The following is a 20,726-nucleotide window of genomic DNA, read 5'->3' as shown; positions in this document are numbered from 1 at the left end:
AAAAAAAAAAAAAAAAAAAAAAAAAAAAAAGATATGCATCAGATTGTTATCTATATCCCCTCAGGAGAAACCAGGAGTCCTGTGACACTACTGTCCTCTTCATTGACTGCTTGCACTTGCTCTTTGGAACTCAGGGAAGGCCTAGGAGTCTAAAGCCTTTTTTTCTACAAACAAGAAATGGGACTTTTGTACTTGGGAAGGTCCCACAGGGTCCTGCTTGGTTTCAATCCCCCCCTTTACTTTGATACTCCTCAATCCTGAGGGGAACAGGTATAGGACAAGAAAGGAAATAGAGTTGTTGTTTTTTTTTTAATATAAATTTAATTATTTGTTTATTTTGGCTGCATTGGGTCTTGGTTGCTGTGCGCGGGCTTTCTCTAGGTGCGGTGAGCGGGGGCTACTCTTCGTTGCGGTGTGCGGGCTTCTCATTGTCGTGGCTTCTCTTGTTGTGGAGCACGGGCTCTAGGCAGGCAGGCTTCAGTAGTTGTGGCACGTGGGCTCAGCAGTTGTGGCTTGCAGGCTCTAGAGTTCAGGCTCAGTAGCTGTGGTGCATGGGCTCAGTTGCTCCACAGCATGTGGGATCTTCCCGGGCCAGGGCTTCAACCCGTGTCCCTTGCATTGGCAGGCAAATTCTTAACCACTGCGCCACCAGGGAAGCCCGGAAATAGAGTTTTGAATAGAGAGGTTAACCATAAACTTGGCAGAAGAACTCAGTTTTAGGGAGACTTGGTTTCAAAAGTATTGGACCATGGCATGCAAGCAGCTCCTTCTTATAGAGTTGATGAGAAATTAGAATGGACGGTCATACACCAAGGGGGAAATGGCCCCACGAAATATGAACACATACATCTCTGTGAATGCATGCAAAAGTTCTGGAAGAAAACTCACCAAACTCAAGTGGTATTCTCTGATAATAAATTGTGGTGGTGATGGGGGGTGGGGGAGAGGAGGGTTTGGGGGCCCACAAAGAGGAAAGTCACTTTGTGCTCAATGTACTTTTGCATTATAAAACATTTAAATAGTGAGAACAGATCCATGTGCTACTTGTAATTTTTACTTAAAAAAAAAAAAGGCATGGTAGAAATTTGAGATTTAAAAGCTGGGAGCATAAAAATTTAGCAGATTACCAGCACTCAGAGTCAGAGAGTGACATAATCCAACAAGGCACATCAGAAACCTTTCATATTGTATTTAAGCTCGCTGAATGTTTCATGGACATTATATCCTGCAAGATTTTACACTGAAACCTTACATGTCATGAACGCTGAAAGGTTTTAGCTACCTCCTCTGCACACATTTTTGCTGTTCTTCATCGGTGTCATGTATAACAAATCTTCTAAACTCAAATGTAAAGGTTAATTTTAAAATCTCTGAGTACAGTCAAGACTTCTAAAATGAAGAGATAATAATGCCTTAATAAACAGTCTATCAAAATGATTATATATTATACACTTTTGGCAAGTACATCAGCGAGAGTTAAAAATTCAGTGTTGAGGAGGCAAATGTTCATTGGCTGTTGAGGCTGAGTCTAAGTACTGCCCTGCTAACTGAAATGAGAAGTCTTTGAAAAACTGTCAGTCTCAGGTTGCTCAAATGAGTCATCAGGACACCCCGTGTTCTGATATCCAGGTACATCATATAAAGCAATATTGCACTGACTCTACAGAGCAGCAACAAGGAAGTATTTTTATTAATATCCAGAGAATTCCTTTTTGCAAGTATGTGTGTTCTAAAGTACATATAAAAATAACAGGTAAAAATAAAAACAGTACAAAACAAGAACTACTTTAAGTCAGTTTCATAGTTGAATAAAATAAGTATCAGTGATCTTTGACAATATGAACTGGCCTCAGTGACTGGTCTTTCAAAACAGTGTAAGTGGGACACATGTATTTTCCCAGTAAATTTTCTGAGTACTTACACCCCAATAAACTATTTCAGAAATTAAAGACCAGGACGAACTATTAGAACTTTATATGCTAACATATCATGCCATACATCTGCTACTGTTGTAAGGTAAGGACCAAGGGATCACAGTTACGAAACTTTAGCTTTAAGCTCTCCATTGCTGATCTTGATCATGCTAAGGCCCCAATTTTCGGACAATACTTAAAAATAAATAAAGTCAACCCTTAATATGAAGAAGGAATCAAATAAATCACCTGAAATTCAGATAATTCCCATAACTGATACTGGCCAACAGTTGAAAAAATTTTCTGTATCACACCTTCTACCACAACTGTTACACAGAGTTATGAAGAAGTGAGAGGAGGGTCTTCTTCATCCTATAATGACTGGTTAATAAGCAGATTACAAAACATAGAAATTCTTAGGAAGAAAAAGAGAGGCTGTGCTTAAAGAAGAAAGTAGAAAGCAGATGCCTTAGAAAATGAAAAGCAGTGTTGCGAATATTCTTATCTTTACCTCCTCTGCTTATCAAAAGACTCATTTCTGACATTATTAGACACTCTCTTTTGGAAATTAGCGGATTACTGCAACAAACTATGACTTTACTAAGACTCTAGGTCTATGGTCAGTGTTGGCCCCCATTCTAGGTAGGTAGTAAAGAGAAGCTAACAAAGGACTACCTCCAGCTGAATCCAATGGACCCTAATCTAGGGAGGAACCATCCAATCACAGTTTTGGACGTCTGCTATTCACTTAAAGAACATGGGCTCGGTAGGCAAAGAATCTGGGTCAACTTCATTCTTTCTCTCACACTGTTACTTAGGACAAATCACTTAATCACATTGATCCTCAGCTTCCTCACCTGAAAAAGTGGCATATCTGGCTTACAGAGATGTGACGATTAACTATGATAATCACGGCACATGCACATAGAAAGTATTCAACTAATGTTAACCTTTTTCTACGGGACGGATCAGGGGCAGAAAAGGCAAAGTCAGGGTTTCTTGGCAGTGCAGAACAGTTAAAAGGTTTGCTTTCGTGCTAAACAAGAAACCTCTAGCTGTGTCTGAGAGAGAGACAGACAGAGACAGATTGATGGATTGATTCCCTCTTCACCTTAGGCAAATTTCCCTTTTCAGAACTCATACAGCAAAGTATTAGGCATTTATACCATGCCTTGTATCTTCAGTCACATTTTCATACTCTAAGATCTTGTCTTTTTAAACCAGACTTAATATTCTTCAAGTCTTTTATACACATTGCCTACTCTAGGTCCCCGCTCACACAGCAGGCAGCAATAGACATTTGTTGACTGATACAGCACAAAGTGCGGTGCGCTGCATTTAGAGGACTCCGGTGATAGTGCTTTTAAAAGGTGGAGGCCTCTTCCTGTCAAACGATATTATCCTGGGAAGTGCCGTCCTAAAGCCACGCTTTCCCTTCTCGTCATCTCAGCGCACAGTTCCTGATTTCTCTTCCCATTGTGGGGGACGGATATGTGATATTTACGGGTGTGGAGTGAACGCTAGTAAAAAATTTAGTGGTCCAACCGAGGCCACGCGGGCGGCGGCGGCGCAGCAGCCACACCTATCGGCCGCAGCGGCGCTGGGAGCCCGCAGAAGGCGGGACAGCTGGGCTGCCGCGTCTCCGGACGCCGCCCCCTCCTCCACTCCTTCAGGGAGGGCTCCCACCAGAGACCCGGGGCTGGGACACGGCGAGCACGTGGGAGGCTGGCGAGGACTAGCGCCCGGCCTGGGAGGGGAGAGGAGGCCGGGCGGGAGCCTGCGGCCTTGCGAGACTAGGAGGTAAACAGTCCGGCGCCCGGACCGCGGCCGCCCCCCTGCGCCCCCGGATGGGAGCTTCCCGAGAGCCGCCCCCAGCGCCCAGTCTCCCGGTTGGCTCGGGGCCCTGCTCAGCTTCGGGGAGCCAGCAGGAGGCGGAGCTCTGCGGAGCCTGACTGGCCCTTCCCGGCCGAGGTCCCCCTTCCCCACCGGCATCCCCCTTCCCGGCCGCCACTCACGGTGTTTGCCGCCGCCGCCGCCGCTCGGGTAGTTCAGCAGCAGGAAGGGCAGCGGGGAGCCCGGCGACGGCGGGGTCCTCCAGGCGCGCTGTTGCTGCGGCGGCGGGCGCGCTACGAAGCCGGCGCCTCCATCGCCCGGGTAGAGCAGGAAGAAGGGGGCAGCCACTGGCGAGCCGGGATCTGATTGCCCCGCGGGGGAGGCCAGCGGCGGCCCCGCCTCGTCCTCTCGGTCCGCGCCCCCGGCTGGAGCGCGGCGCGGCTCCTCCAGCCGCTGCTTCCCGCCCCTCGCCGGCTCCTCGCTGCAACTTTCCGCGCCAGCAGTGGGCGGCGGCGAGGTCTCAGCCATGCTCGTTCCTTCCTTCGCCGCCGCCTCCGACTCGCACCCGGGCCTGGGCAGGGGAGCAGAGGGTCACGGCGGGGAGCCGCCGCCCCGTCCCGTCCGCGCCACCGCCACCTTTCTCCTTGGCTACGGGCCGGCGTCTGGGCTCTGCCGTTCCGTCTACTGCCCGCCCCGCCGGGATCCGAGCCAGCTGAAGGGACGGCCCCGCCCGACGGCGCGGTCTCCCTACCGGCCGCCTCCTCCCGCCTGCCCCTCCCGCCCCGGCCCCCAGCCTGCGGCGCTGCTCCCCTAGGGGGCGGCCTTCTCCTCTTCCCACTTCCCACCTTCCGCTCGGCTCCGGCGGCGCTGAGCTCCCGCCCGACCCTGGGGGAGGGTACGGTGCCCAGTGCCTGGTCCTTACCGGCCCCCGCACGGCCCTCCTAAGCGGTCAGGTGTGTTTGCCCCCCGGTGCTTGAACGGTGGGAGACCTGGCCAAATATCTAGCGGAGCTTTTCTGTGCAACCGCCAGCTTAATCGGTAGCACGGAGGCACAAAGATCTGGGTTGAAGAGGCGAAATCTAATTTTAAAAAGGAACCTGCTCCCCCCACTCCCGTATTAAACTGTACCCTATAACCGTTCATTCACGGTTTTGATTTATGAGCTTTTTATGTGAGACACCAGAGGTGGGTGTCTTCCTTCGCCCACCTCTTTTGTTCTCTGTCATGTGCCCTGTATAGAAATCTTGTATGTGCTCTGACTTTAACTCCCTGGTTTTCCGGGGTTCCGCGTGCGCATGAATACGTTTTAAACCAAACAGCTTAGAATTTATATGACAGGCGTCTGTTACACGGCGACAGTTTTCACTTTCATAGTGCCTGTGTCTCGCTAGTAATTGGCCACTGTTACTTTATTTTGAATATTTGAATCGACGATTACTGATCCAGTAATTCCCATAAATAAACATTTCCTTCTTTAATAAAGACAATTTCCAGTTACTATCGTTATTCCTTAACGCTAGATTCCATGAACGCGCCCTCGTATTTCCTAGGTGATGAGCTGTGTGCTCGGGTTGCAAAATTCTGGCATGGAATCCATGTTGACTCATAATTAAAAATCACTGTTGTGTAACATTTTGAACACCTGCTTTTCTTTCTTTCTCTGGTCTGTCTTTCCCTCTGTAGAGGAAGTTATGCTTCTCTGAAAGGAAAAGTAAACCTTTTTATTGTTATTCTCTGAAAATAACTCTTGAAATTACAAGAAATTACCGTGACACGTCTAATACTATCTTTCACCAAGTCTTTTAAACAAAACATATTTTAAAAGGAGGTGTTCACAAGAAGCTAACTTCAAGGAGTCAGAAATTTTTTTAGTAGTTTTTCAGTTTCTGGCATTTCCCTGACCTGTTGATTCCAGTGCTACAGCCTACTTGAGTAAGTTATTTGTTCTCTGAGCCTGGATTTCTGTTCTGGAATAGGGGAAAATAATTATTATTAGCTATGTATTATCATTTTAGTAAAACAACATATAACTTACAATAATAAAAACAGAATTGCTGGGGGGAGCTCTTTCATCGTATCTTTAACATTTTGGAATTTTGTTGGGTCTTTTCAGTCTCTGTAAGGGCGAGAGTCTTGATAAAAAAACATACTTGCCTTTTAGGATTACAAGCTGTATAATACCTTGAAGAGAAAAACTAAAACATTACAGATATATGATTTTAATACCCAACCTTAACTGGATCTTTTTTTTTTTTTTTTAAACTGAAGTATAGTTGATTTACAATGTGTTAATTTCTGCGGGATAGCAAAGTAATTCCTTAACTGGCCCTTTTACCTTGTTTTGGCATGCACAAATTTCTAAGCATCATTGTATTCTTGTCAGGTTCCTTCACACAGGTGTTTTGAAATTTTTCAGTAAAGAATTTAACAAGAATATACACTTATTCCATTGTAGGTAGAAGAAAAGAAAGCAGACTCCACACAAATCACGCTTAAGGAAGGCCAGTAAAAGCCAAGGGAGTCACCAAGTTAACAAAGTATAAAATGTTGTCTAGTTTAAATCACCAGATTTCTCCTTTCTAGTTATCCAGGTTACCTACAGGTATTAGAAACATTGACATGCTGTGGAATCTTGCAGTATACTGGGGTTTTTGTGCCTCTTTACTTTTGAAACAGTTCTGTTTATGCTTTATGTCATTAAGTGGCAGTGCAATGAATATAGAAAATCAACTGAAATATGAGCCCTTTAACATTTACAGGCAAGGCTATTTATGGGCATTTTCTTTAAAGGTGGATGATACTCCAAGTTCCTAGTTTCTTATGCTTTTAGCTTTTGGATCAATATTATAATCACAGCTCTACATAAGCTTTAGTGACATAAAGGGCTGATTCAACTGCTACATACATTTAGGGACGCTAAGATTTAAAAAAAAAGCCTAACCATGCTGCTCCTTTATGAAAATGCACAGAGCATCTGCCTATACTGTTTTAAAGGGACGAAATCCAAGCCACTGTAAGAATCAAATACTATTAATTTTCCTGTAAAATAAAGCAAGAGGTGTTTTTCAACTTTATTTGCATTTTGTTTTTAGTTTTTCATGTTTGGTTTTTTGAAACCCTTAGGGAATCTTAAGGATGGACACTTAGAATATATTACAAACTTTTTAAATATCAATGTCATGGATGTACTTTTAGCCTAAGCTTCTTAGAACTGTGATCAGAGAAGAGATACCACTTGGGAAGGGATGATATTCTTTTTCAGATTTCAGTTGTCTTAAATTTATTGAGACTTATTTTGTGGCTTAGCACGTGATCTATCCTGGAGAATGTTACATGTGCACTTGAAAAGTGTGTATTCTGCTGTTTTTGTATGGAATGTTCTATAAATAGCTATTAAGTTCATCTGGTCTAACGTGTCATTTAAGGCCAGTGTTTCCTTATTGATTTTCTGTGTGGAGGATCTATCCATTGATGTAAGTGCAGTGTTAAAGTCCCCTATGATTATTATATTACTGTCAATTTTTCACTTTATGTTTGTTGATATTTGCATTATATGTATCTAGGTGCTCCTATGTTGGGTGCATACATATTTACAATTGTTACATCTTCTTGTTGGATTGATTCCTTTATCATACTAAATGTCCTTCTTTGTCTCTTGTTGCAGTCTTTGTTTTAAAGTCTATTTTGTCTGATATAAGTATTGCTACCCCAACTTTCTTTTTGTTTCCATTTGAATGGAATACCTTTTCCATTCACATACTTTCAGTCTATGTATGTGAGATATTTTCTTTCATAATATTTATTTATATTTTATTTTATTTTTTTGAATTTTATCTTAATTATTTTTTTATACAGCAGGTTCTTATTAGTCATCCATTTTATACACATCAGTGTATACATGTCAATCCCAATCGCCCAATTCATCACACCACCATCCCCACCCCCCGTGGCTTTCCCTCCTTGGTGTTCATACGTTTGTTCTCTACATTTGTGTCTCAACTTCTGCCCTGCAAACCGGTTCATCTGTACCATTTTTCTAGGTTCCACATACATGTGTTATATAACATATTCGTTTTTCTCTTTCTGACTTATTTCACTCTGTGCGACAGTCTCTAGATCCATCCACGTCTCAACAAATGACCCAATTTCGTTCCTTTTTATGGCTGAGTAATATTCCATTGTATATATGTACCACAACTTCTTTATCCATTCGTCTGTCGATGGGCATTTAGGTTGCTTCCATGTCCTGCCTGTTGTAAATAGTGCTGCAATGAACATTGGGGTGCATGTGTCTTTTTGAATTATGGTTTTCTCTGGGTATATGCCCAGTAGTGGGATTGCTGGATCAGATGGTAACTCTATTTTTAGTTTTTTAAGGAACCTCCATACTGTTCTCCATAGTGGCTCTACCAATTTACATTCCCAACAACAGTGCAAGAGTGTTCCCTTTTCTCCACACCCTCTCCAGCATTTGTTGTTTGTAGATTTTCAGATGATGCCCATTCTAACTGGTGTGAGGTGATACCTCATTGTAGTTTTGATTTCCATTTCTCTAATAATTAGTGATGTTGAGCAGCTTTCCATGTGCTTCTTGGCCATCTGTATGTCTTCTTTGGAGAAATGTCTATTTAGGTCTTCTGCCCATTTTTGGATTGGGTTGTTTGTTTCTTTAATATTGGGCTGCATGAGCTGTTTATATATTTTGGAGATTAATCCTTTGTCCGTTGATTCGTCTGCAAACATTTTCTCCCATTCTGAGGGTTGTCTTTTCGTCTTGTTTATGGTTTCCTTTGCTGTGCAAAAGCTTTTAAGTTTCATTAGGTCCCATTTGTTTATTATTTTTTATTATTTTTGTTTTTATTTCCTTTACTCTAGGAGGTGGATCAAAAAAGATCTTGCTGTGATTTATGTCAAAGAATGTTCTTCCTATGTTTACCTCTAAGAGTTTTATAGTGTCCGGTCTTAAATTTAGGTCTCAAATCCATTTTGAGTTTATTTTTGTGTATGGTGTTAGGGAGTGTTCTACTTTCATTCTTTTCCATGTAGCTGTCCAGTTTTCCCAGCACCACTTATTGAAGAGAGTGTCTTTTCTCCATTGTATATCCTTGCTTCCTTTGTCATAGATTAGTTGACCATAGGTGAGTTTATCTCTGGGCTCTCTATCTTGTTCCATTGATCTATGTTTCTGTTTTTATACCAGTACCATATTGTCTTGATTACTGTAGCTTTGTAGTATAGTCTGAAGTTAGGGAGTCTGATTCCTCCCGCTCCGTTTTTTTCCCTCAAGACTGCTTTGGCTATTCAGGGTCTTTTGTGTCTCCATACAAATTTTAATATTTTTTGTTCTAGTTCCGTAAAAAATGCCATTGGTAATTTTATAGGGATTGCATTGAATCTGTAAATTGCTTTGGGTAGTATAGTCATTTTCACAATATTTATTCTTCCAGTCCAAGAACATGTTATATCTCTCCATCTGTTCTTATCATCTTTAATTTCTTCCATCAGTGTCTTATAGTTTTCTGCATACAGGTGTTTTGTCTCCCTAGGTAGGTTTATTCCTAGGTATTTTATTCTTTTTGTTGCAGTGGTAAATGGGAGTGTTTCCTTAATTTCTCTTTCAGATTTTTCATCATCAGTATATAGGAATGCAAGAGATTTCTGTGCATTAATTTTGTATCCTGCTACTTTACCAAATTCATTGATTAGCTCTAGTAGTTTTCTGGTGGCATTTTTAGGATTCTCTATGTATAGTATCATGTCATCTGCAAACAGTGACAGTTTTACTTCTTTTCCAATTTGTATTCCTTTTATTTCTTTTTCTTCTCCGATTGCTGTGGCTAGGACTTCCAAAACTATGTTGAATAATAGTGGTGAGAGTGGACATCCTTGTCTTGTTCCTGATCTTAGAGGAAATGCTTTCAGTTTTTCACCATTGAGAATGATGTTTGCTGTGGGTTTGTCGTATATGGCCTTTATTATGTTGAGGTAGCTTCCCTCTATGTCCACTTTCTGGAAAGTTTTTATCAAAAAACTTTTTGAATTTTGTCAAAAGCTTTTTCTGCATCTATTGAGATGATCATATGGTTTTTATTTTTCAATTTGTTAATATGGTGTATCACATTGATTGATTTGTATATATTGAAGAATCCTTGCATCCCTGGGATAAATCCCACTTGATCATGGTGTATGATCCTTTTAATGTGTTGTTGGATTCTGTTTGCTAGTATTTTGCTGAGGAGTTTTGCATCTATATTCATCAGTGATATTGGTCTGTAATTTTCTTTTTTTGTAGTATCTTTGTCTGGTTTTGGTATCAGGGTGATGGTGGCCTCATAAAATGAGTTTAGGGGTGTTCCTTCCTCTGCAGTTTTTTGGAAGTGTTTGAGAAGGATGGGTGTTAGCTCTTCTTTAAATGTTTGATAGAATTCACCTGTGAAGCCATCTGGTCCTGGACTTCTGTTGTTTGTTGGAAGATTTTTAATCACAGTTTAAATTTCATCACTTGTGATTGGGCTGTTCATATTTTCTGTTTCTTCCTGTCTCAGTCTTGGAAGAATTTGTCCATTTGTCCATTTATTCCAGGTTGTCCATTTTATTGCCATAGAGTTGCTTATAGTAGTCTCTTAGGATGCTTTGTATCTCTGCAGTGTTTGTTGTAACTTCTTTTTCATTTCTAATTTTATTGATTTGAGTCCTATCCCTCTTTTTCTTGATGAGTCTGGCTAATGGTTTATCAATTTTGTTTATCTTCTCAAAGAACCAGCTTTTAGTTTTATTGATCTTTGCTATTGTTTTCTTTGTTTCATTTCATTTATTTCTGCTTTGATCTTTATGATTTCTTTCCTTCTGCTAACTTTGGGTTTTGTTTGTTCTTCTTTCTCTAGTTCCTTTAGATCTAAGGTTAGATTGTTTATTTGAGATTTTTCTTGTTTCTTGAGGTAGGCTTGTATAGCTATAAACTTCCCTCTTAGAACTGCTTTTGCTGCATCCCATAGGTTTTGGATCATAGTGTTTTCATTTTCATTTGTCTCCAGGTATTTTTTGATTTCCTCTTTGATTTCTTCAGTGATCTCTTGGTTATTTAGTAACGTATTGTTTAGCCTCCATGTGTTTTGTGTTTTTTACGTTTTTCTCCCTGTAATTTATTTCTAATCTCAAAGCGTTGTGGTCAGAAAAGATGCTTGATATGACTTCAGTTTTCTTAAATTTACTAAGGCTTGATTTGTGACCCAAGATGTGATCTATCCCAGAGAATGTTCCATGCGCACTAGAGAAGAAAGTGTAATCTGCTGTTTTTGGATGGAATGTCCTATAAATATCAATTAAATCTATCTGGTTTATTGTGTCATTTAAAGCTACTGTTTCCTTATTTATTTTCATTTTGGATGATCTGTCCATTGGTGTAAGTGAGGTGTTAAAGTCCCCCACTATTATTGTGTTACTGTCGATTTACTCTTTTAGAGCTGTTAGCAGTTGCTTTATTTATTGAGGTGCGCTTATGTTGGGTACATATATGTTTATAGCTGTTATATCTTCTTCTTGGATTGATCCCTTGATCATTATGTAGTGTCCTTCCTTGTCTCTTGTAACATTCTTTATTTTAAAGTCGATTTTATCTGATACGAGTATTGCTACTCCAGCTTTCTTCTGATTTCCATTTGCATGGAATATCTTTTTCCATCCCCTCACTTTCAGTCTGTATGTGTCCCTAGGTCTGAAGTGGGTCTCTTGTAGACAGCATATCTATGGGTCTTGTTTTTTATCCATTCAGCAAGCCTGTGTCTTTTGGTTGGAGCATTTAATCCATTCACGTTTAAGGTCATTATCGTTATATATGTTCCTATGACCATTTTCTTAACTGTTTTGGGTTTGTTTTTGTAGGTCCTTTTCTTCTCTTGTGTTTCCCACTTAGAGGAGTTCCTTTAGCATTTGTTATTGAGCTGGTTTGTTGGTGCTGAATTCTCTTAGCTTTTGCTTGTCTGTAAAGCTTTTGATTTCTCCATCGAATCTGAATGAGATCCTTGCAGGGTAGGGTCATCTTGGTTGTAGGTTCTTTCCTTTCATCACTTTAAGTATATCATGCCACTCCCTTCTGGCTTGTAGAGTGACTGCTGAGAAATCAGCTGTTAACCTTATGGGAGTTCCCTTATATGTTATTTGTCGTTTTTCCCTTGCTGCTTTCAGTAATTTTTCTCTGTCTTTAATTTTTGCCAATTTGATTACTATGTGTCTCGGCATGTTTCTCCTTGGGTTTATCCTGTGTAGGACTCACTGCGCTTCCTGGACTTGGGTGGCTATTTCCTTTCCCATGTTAGGGAAATTTTCAACTATAATCTCTTCAGATATTTTCTCTGGTCCTTTCTCTCTCTCTTCTTCTGGGACCCCTATAATGCGAATGTTGTTCCGCTTAATGTTGTCCCAGAGGTCTCTTAGGCTATCTCCATTTCTTTTCATTCTTTTTTCTTTATTCTGTTCCACAGCAGTGAATTCCACTATTCTGTCTTCCAGGTCACTTATCTGTTCTTCTGCCTCAGTTATTCTGCTATTGATTCCTTCTAGTGTAGTTTTCATTTCAGTTATTGTATTGTTCATCTGTGTTTTTTTTGGTGGGGGGTACGCGGGCCTCTCACTGTTGTGGCCTCTCCCGTTGCGGAGCACAGGCTCCAGACGAGCAAGCTCAGCGGCCATGGGCCTAGCCGCTCTGCGGCATGTGGGATCTTCCCGGACCGGGGCACGAACCCGTGTCCCCTGCATCGGCAGGTGGACTCTCAACCACTGTGCCACCAGGGAAGCCCCATCTCTGTTTGTTTTTTCTTTAATTCTTCTAGGTCTCTGTTAAACATTTCTTGCATCTTCTTAATCTTTGCCTCCATTCTTTTTCCCAGGTCCTGGATCATCTTCACTATCATTATTCTGAATTCTGGAAGGTTGCCTATCTCCACTTCATTTAGTTGTTTTCTGGGGTTTTATCTTGTTCCTTCATCTGGTACATAGCTCTCTAAGTTTTTATCTTGTCTATCTTTCTGTGAATGTGGTTTTTGTTCCACAGGCTGCAGGATTGTAGTTCTTCTTGCTTCTGTTCTCTGCCCTCTGGTGGATGAGGCTATCTAAGAGGCTTGTGTAAGTTTCCTGATGGGAGGGACTGGTGGTGGGTAGAGCTGACTGTTGCTCTGGTGGGCAGAGCTCAGTAAAACTTTAATCCGCTTGACTGCTGATGGGTGGGGCTGGGTTCCCTCCCTGTTTGTTGTTTGGCCTGAGGCAACCCAACACTGGAGCCTACCTGGGCTCTTTGGTGGGGCTAATGACAGACTCTGGGGGGTCTCACACAAGGAGTACTTCCCAGAACTTCTGCTGCCAGTGTCCTTGTCCTCACGGTGAGACACAGCCACCCTCCGCGTCTGCAGGAGACCCTCCAACGCTAGGAGGTAGGTCTGGTTCAGTCTCCCCTGGTGTCACTACTCCTTCCACTGTGTCCCGATGTGCACACCACTTTGTGTGTGCCCTCCGAGAGTGGAGTCTCTGTTTCCCCCAGTCCTGTTGAAGTCCTGCAATCAAATCCCACTAGCCTTTAAAGTCTGATTCTCTAGGAATTCCTCCTCCTGTTGCTGAACCCCCAGGTTGGGAAGCCTGACGTGGGGCTCAGAACCTTCACTCCAGTGGGTGGAGTGGTGTAAGTGTTCTCCAGTCTGTGAGTCAACCACCCAGAAGTTATGGGATTTGATTTTACTGTGATTGCGCCCCTCCTACCATCTCATTGTGGCTTCTCCTTTGTCTTTGGATGTGGGGTATCTTTTTTGGTGAGTTCCAATGTCTTCCTGTCGATGATTGTCCAGCAGCTAGTTGTGATTCTGGTGTTCTCACAAGAGGGAGTGAGAGTGCATCCTTCTACTCTGCTGTCTTGCTTCCTCTCCCTGTAATTTTTATATTTCTAGTAGTAGACTTTTCTTTTCGGCTTAGAGAAGTCCCTTTAACGTTTATTTTGAAGCTGGTTTAGTGGTGCTGAACTCTTTTAGCTATTCATTGTCTGTTAAATTCTCTCTCTCTTTCAAGTCTGAATGATAACTTTGCTGGGTAGAGTATTCTTGGTTGTAGTTTTTTATTTTTTTTCCTTCTGGCTTGCAAAGTTTTTGTTGAAAAGTCAGTTTATAGCTATAGCCTTATGGAAGTTCCCTTGTATGTAACTAGTTGCATTTCTCTTGCTGCTTTTAAGATTCTCTCTTTATCTTTAATTTTTGGCATTTCAATTTTAACGTGCCTTTGTGTGGACCTCTTGGGTTCATCTTGTTTGAGACTCTGTGCTTCCTGGACCTGACTATCTGTTTGCTTACCCAGGTCGGGGTAGTTTTCAACTATTACTTCTTCAAATAAGTTCTCTGCCCCTTCCTCTTTCTCTTCTCCTTCTGGGATCCCTATAATGGAAACGTTAGTATACTTGATGTTGTCCCAGAGGTCTCTTAAAATATCCTCATTTTTTAAAATTCTTTTTTCTGTTCAGCTTAGGCAGTTTCCACTACTCTGTCTTCCAGATTACTGATCCATTTCTCTGTATCATCTAATCTACTGTTGTTGATTCCTTCTAGTGTATTTTTAAATCTCAGTTACTCTATCTTCAGCTCTGTTTGGTTCCTCTTTATGTTTTCTAACTCTTTGTTGAAATTCTCACTGTGTTCATCCGTTCTCCTCCCCAGTTCAGTGAGCGTCTTTATGGTCTTGCCTAGAACCCTTTATCAGGTTGATTGCTTATCTCTACTTCATTTAGTTCTTTTTCTGAGGTTATGCCTCTTTGTTCGGAACATATGCCTCTGTCTCCTCATTTTGCTCAGTTCTCTATGTTTATTTCTATGTGTCAGGTAGGTCGGTTACACTTCCTATTCTTATTGTTATTTTATTTTTGGCCATGCAGTGCAGCTTGTGGGATCTTAGTTCCCTGACCAGGGATTGAACCCGGGCCACAGAAGCGAAAGTGCCGAATCCCAACCACCAGATCACCAAGGAACTCCCTACATTTCCTGATCTTAGAGAAGTAGCCTCGTGTAAAAGAAATCCTATGGGGCCCAGCAGCATGCTACCCTCTGGTCACCAGAGCTATATGCTCTAGGGGTGCCCTTCTTTTGTGGTGGGGCTGACTACTGTGGGTGTGCTGGTTGGAGGAGCTGACCCCTGGCCCAGTTGGCTGCAAGGCTGTGCCTTGTGCTGTAGCTGCTGTGGCCTGCTGTGAGGCAGGACTGGGTCCCTGGTGCTAATAAACTGGAGGGAGGATTCCAGGGTGGAACTTATCAGCAATGCTGTTATCACAGTAGAATGAGCTCCCCCAAAATGGCTGCTGCCAACATCTTCACCTCCAGGGGGAGTCCCAGTTGCCTCCTGCCTCACCAAGAGGCTCTCCAAGATCACCAGTTTCATCCAGGCTTATTTCAGAGTACTGCCTCTCTGCTGGGACTTGGAACATGTGAGATTTTGCAAGTGCCCATTAAGAGTCAAGTCTGTTTCCTATAGCTCTCTGGCTCTCCTGAACATATGCCCTGCTGGTTTTCAAAGCCAGAAGTGCTGAGGGCTTGTCTTCCTGGTGCATGACAACCAGGTTGGGGAGCTTGTGTGATGATCAGCCTCCTCATGCTTTGGGGAAGGACCTCTATGATTAAAATATTCCTCTTGTTTGTGGGTCACCAGATTCGGGGGGGTGTGGGTCCTGACTGTACTGCCTCTCCACCCTTCCTACCCATCTGGTGATTCCTTCTTTGTGTATAGTTGTGGAAAATCTTTTCTGCTCGTCCTCAGGTTGTTCTCATAGGTTGCTGCTCTGTAATTAGTTGAAATTTTGGTATGTCTGTTGGAGAAGGTGAGTTCAGGGTCTTCATACTTTTAACATCTGGCCACCTCTCTTATGAGCACTTCTCTTAATGCAGTACTCTTATTAAGAGTACAATGCACTCTAAAGAAATATATTTAGCTTAAGCTATATATATATATATTTTTTAAATTTATTTATTTAATTTATTTATTTTTAGCTGTGTTGGGTCTTTATTGCTGCACGTGGGCTTTCTCTGATTGCAACGAGTGGGGGCTACTCTTCGTTGCGGTGTGTAGGCTTCTCATTGTGGTGGCTTCTCTTGTTGTGGAGCACGGGCTCTAGGCACGTGGGCTGCAGTAGTTGTGATGTGTGGGCTCAGTAGTTGTGGCTCGTGGGCTCTGGAGCACAGGCTCAGTAGTTGTGGCACCCAGGGCTAGTTGCTCTGTGGCATGTGGGATCTTCTGGGCCAGGGATCGAACCTGTGTTCTCTGCACTGGCAGGCGGATTCTTAACCACTGCGCCACCAGGGAAGTCCCCTTAAGCAATATATTTAATCAAGATCAAACAGTGGCACTTTTCTTTGGGTGGTAGAAATATGGATGTATTTTTCCAATTTTCTATTTTTCTGCATTTGCAAGTAGTCTGTAATGAATGTGTTACCTTTATAATAGAAAATAAAACATGTTGAAGGACTATTTTGATGAATAGTTTGATAATTATATCTTTTTTTAAATATCTTTTTAATGAAGATCTACTAACAGCAAAGTTGTGTTCCTTGTGTATACTGTGGAGTGGAACTCAAGAGGCCTACCCTAGAGGAGCTTATCATATTTTGTGTCTATTTAGAGTTTTAATATCTTAATAGAATTGCTGAAACTATTTCATTGTTTGCTTTTGCTGACCGTCTATGACTTTGTCCACACTTTGTTCCAATTTTCATGCTTTTTTTTCAGATTTTCTTCTAAATCTCTCTCAAATCTGTCCCTGAATTTGTCCTCTTTGCTTTAATTGAAATTTTCATCTTTTCTTGCCTGTGTCATTGCAAAGGACTCCTACCTGGTTTTCATGCCTCTATTTTTAATCTATTCTAACTCCATTGCTCTACAGCAGCTAGAATGAGTAACTTAATCTTCTGAAGGTTGATCTAATTATGTCACACTGATTCTTGAAAACCCTGGTTGCCTTCCCTATACCTGGTATACAATCTAAGCTCCTTAAGATCATTTCTGATCTAGCCCCTCCCCACTTTGCTGATATTATTTTCCTATGCTTGCTTCACCCTTGTTGGCTCTGGATAAACTTTAACATGTTTGACATTCCTTATATTGCCACACCCACTCTTCCCTCAAGATTTCACTCAAACAGATCTTCTCTGGCCTCCTTAAGTAGAGAGGTACATGCCTCTTTGGAGGTCCCATAGCATGCTAACTAGGGCAGTTAATTGCTCCATCTGTGTCTGTCTCTTCTACCAGAGTGTCTACACCCAAAGTTGACATCTTTGAGTTTCTCCTTTTTCAGTGCACAACACATTTACTCCTTTAATAGTTCTCAAGCCCCTACCTCCTCCCCCAACCCACGTACCTTTTTATTAACAATTCCTTTCCTCTTCCTAAAATCTTATCAAAATTCTTTGATCCTGTGGCCGTCAGAGACCTTGAATAGAAGTGATTCAGAAAATTTGGACTGAATATGAAGTTTAAGGAATAAACATTTATTTGGCTGCAGTCTCTCTTTTTGTGTATGTTCAAGCATGATATGCTTAGAAACTTAAGTATGTTTAAAAGCTCGCTGAATAAATATAAAAAATTCTAGGTGCTAATAAAATTTTTTTCAGTCTTCTACTTTGAATAATCCCCTTACCTACCAATGATTAAGATGATCCCTATATATATATATATATATTTATTTATATATATATGCCATATAAAGCAATGCTTAAGGGTAAAAGGAACAGTCCCCTAAAGTTTCCTATGAGGTCCAAGTATTCCAGGCTTCAGAGAGTCCAGGAACCCAATGACATGGTATGTAAAATGTTGTGATTATGTCATAGGCAAGAACAAATCTAACTCCATATTGGGTCTGTTTCTTTTACTTTACCTTTGTATTCTATTGCTTTTGCTATTAGAATGTTGCCTATAGCCTAAAATATACAGGATAGCTCATTTTCAAGTCACCGACCTTTAAAGGTATAACACTTTTGGGACTTCCCTTGTGGTCCAGTGGTTAAGACTCTGCTTTCCAGTGCAGGGGGTGCAGGTTCAATCCCTGGTTGGGGAACTAAGATGCCACATGCTGTGGGGTGCGGCCAAAAATTAAAAAAAAAAAAAAGGTATGACACTTTTACACTCATATAGAGATAAAAAGTTGCAGAACAGAGAATAGCATTTGTCTTGTTGCAGGTTTACAGGAACTTAGTGACCTGATCTATGTGGATAGTTGCAAAAACAAAGGAATCTGACACCAAGAAGTTTGTAAAAACCAACTACACCCCCTCCCTTTTTAGTGTAAAAGCCCGAATTCTAACTTGGGTAAGATAGTTCTCTGGACACCCTTAGTCTGCTGGCTTTCCAAATAAAGTTACTATTCCTTGCCCCAATAACTCCTCTCTTGATTTATTGGCCTGTCGTGTGATGAGCAGTACAAGCTTGGACTTCGTAACAATTAGGTCTATGTTATTGTTCTGAGGGGAACGTCCATTGCTTTCATCAGGTTCTCATGGGGCTACTCTAGAGTTTTTGTAGTCTCATGGTAAATAATACCACATCATATTTCATTCTTGTAATTAATTTCATTCACATGCCTATGTTATAAGCAAAGAGAACCTAAAAAGCTGTGTGCTCAGAGCAGTGTTTCCCAACGTGTTTTATAGAGCTTCTGGATAAGCATTCTCTGAAGTGTCTCTTAAAAATACAGATCCCTGGGTCTACACCAGGCCACCTAAATAATAAGTTGTGGAGGTAGGGCACAAGAATTTGCATTTTAAACTTAGCAATGGATCCTTAGGCCTTCTGGTTTAAGAACCAGTATGATAAAACCAAGGAGAAAATGAACTCTTTCAAGGGGAGAAAATTAGTTTTGTTTTTATTTATTTTTTTAATGGATTAATAGTAACTAAAACGAAACACTTACTCCCTGCCAGGTGCTGTCCTAAATGTATGTTATATGGTTTAACTATTTAAATGGCTATAACAATCATATATTATTCAGTGTGAGGAAATTGAGACACAGAGAGGTAAATAGACCAAAGACACATAGTAAGTGGTAAAAGTGGGATTTAATCTCTGTCTTGGCTCCAGAGGTCAAGCTCCTAATTGCTACCCTATATAGTTTCACTTGAGAGAATATTTTTATTAGTTTCCTGCAGGTTTTTTGTTTTGTTTTATAGTTATAAAGTGTTGATTCTTAATATTATTATTCGAAGCTTCACTTTGAAGCAAATATAAAAAAAATCAGTTTTTCTTCCCAAGTGAATAGCTGAAAGAGTACGTATGAAAGAAAACATTTTCTGGAACACACTGTTAAAACAACTACATCAAATTAAAAACTTTGATATGACACTAAGCAAAATTTAAAACATTTTAACATTTGTCAATGTGGGTGGCGGTAAATTTTCTATACTGTTTCTGCATTTAAACTTGTGATGGCAAACCACAAATGTTTTAAAAAGAATCAATATTTGAAATGATTTTTAAAACTCTGACTTATTACCTGAAGTAATATTCAGTTTAAATGATTTGGAACTGTAGTTGAATCCTACATGATGTTTTTGGATCATCTACTATTCAGAAAGTGGTACGTGTTCATCATTGTGATCCCTGAGATGTAAATTATACTGATTTTCACCTTTCCTGAATTATTTTGGTAATGTTAACTTATATTACCATAACATATTAAAATTCTTTTACTTCATACAACCAGCAAGGAAAAATAAGCGACTCTACTCCTCAGATATATCAAATATTTTCTGTATCAGATATGTGAATACAATTATTCACATTACCTAAGCTAGTTTTTATATTTAAAAATCACAAAAAGTAATTTCCCAGTTTGCCAAAAGTTTTGACTATTAAAGTCTGACAAATTTATTTCCACACAAAAATTAAAGGGATATGTTTGTTTTATTAACTCCTTCATAAGTAAGAATATAGGTGAGAAACTATGGCTTACAGAATTGACTAGCCCAAAGCCAGTCAGCTGATTTAGTGGCAGAGTAAGTTACTGCATCACTAATTTGATATTTTCTTCTACTTTAATTTTTAATATTTTGTATTTTCAATAGCTGCCCATAGCTTAACATGCTGACATAAAACTAACAGGTTGTTGCTTTGTATTAATGCCTGACACCAGTAATCTACTTTATTGGAACTCTTATCCATGTGAACTCTCCTGAGTTCACAAAGTGAGTCACTATGAAAAATGATCATACTGAATAGTTACCAATTTACTATTCATGTGTTAGGACAGTATCCAGCACATCTCAGTGCTCTTTAAATGTTTTTTAAGTAAATACAAAATTTGGAAGATGTAAACACTAAATCCAGTAGTTTCTCTGTTACTTCATTTACTGTTAATTCACCTCAGGCAAAGCCACTTTATATGTTTATAAAATAAGATAGTACCATCTAGATCCTAGCTATTACAGAATGAATTAATATTTATAGTGTTGTGAGGTCTCTAAAGGAATAGGTGATACATCTGGAGAAAGATGTCTTAATTTTTTCCACTTTCCTCGATGGAAGATTTTTCTTCCTTTAAAACATTTTTTTTTCCTTAGCACAACTTTACACGTGGCAGAAATTCGACGTAGAACATTAAATACCTTCAACCTCTAACTTCATTTCCTTGTTTTTGTCCTGTCCCAGATTTTCTATATCCCTTCATGTGCTCACTTACCCAGTGCTCCCCTCATTCCAAACTTAGAATATTAATTTCTTAAGCATTTTTACATATACGACTATATTTTATTCTCTATGTTCCTGCAATGAATAGGAATCACTACACTATTAGCTATGTGTTGAGCATCTGTATGTCAGATGTGGATGCTCACAACCTGTGATAAGAGCCAACACTGGGAGTTCCCTGGTGGTCCAGTGGTTGGTGGGACTCTGAGCTTTCACTGCCGAGGGCCTGGGTTCGATCCCTGGTTGGGGAGCTAAGATCCCACAAGCCACACAGTGTGTCAAAAAAAA

The 20,726-nt window shown here is 40.7% G+C and overlaps 1 protein-coding gene across 1 annotated transcript in view; it reads right to left on the bottom strand.

The window, feature by feature from the left end:
• Positions 1-4,274, bottom strand: part of RUFY3 (RUN and FYVE domain containing 3) — an 84,420-nt gene extending 80,146 nt beyond the window's left edge. Inside the window, exon 1 of the mRNA XM_007446096.1 lies at positions 3,929-4,274. Within this exon, the coding sequence (XP_007446158.1) occupies positions 3,929-4,274 (346 nt within the window). The remainder of the gene's footprint in view (positions 1-3,928) is intronic.
• Between the last annotated feature and the right edge of the window lie 16,452 nt (positions 4,275-20,726).

Source organism: Lipotes vexillifer, unplaced genomic scaffold, assembly GCF_000442215.2.
Source record: "Lipotes vexillifer unplaced genomic scaffold, Lipotes_vexillifer_v1.1 scaffold933, whole genome shotgun sequence".
NCBI classification, from domain to species: domain Eukaryota; kingdom Metazoa; phylum Chordata; class Mammalia; order Artiodactyla; family Lipotidae; genus Lipotes; species Lipotes vexillifer.
This window is presented reverse-complemented; position numbering and strand designations above follow the sequence as displayed.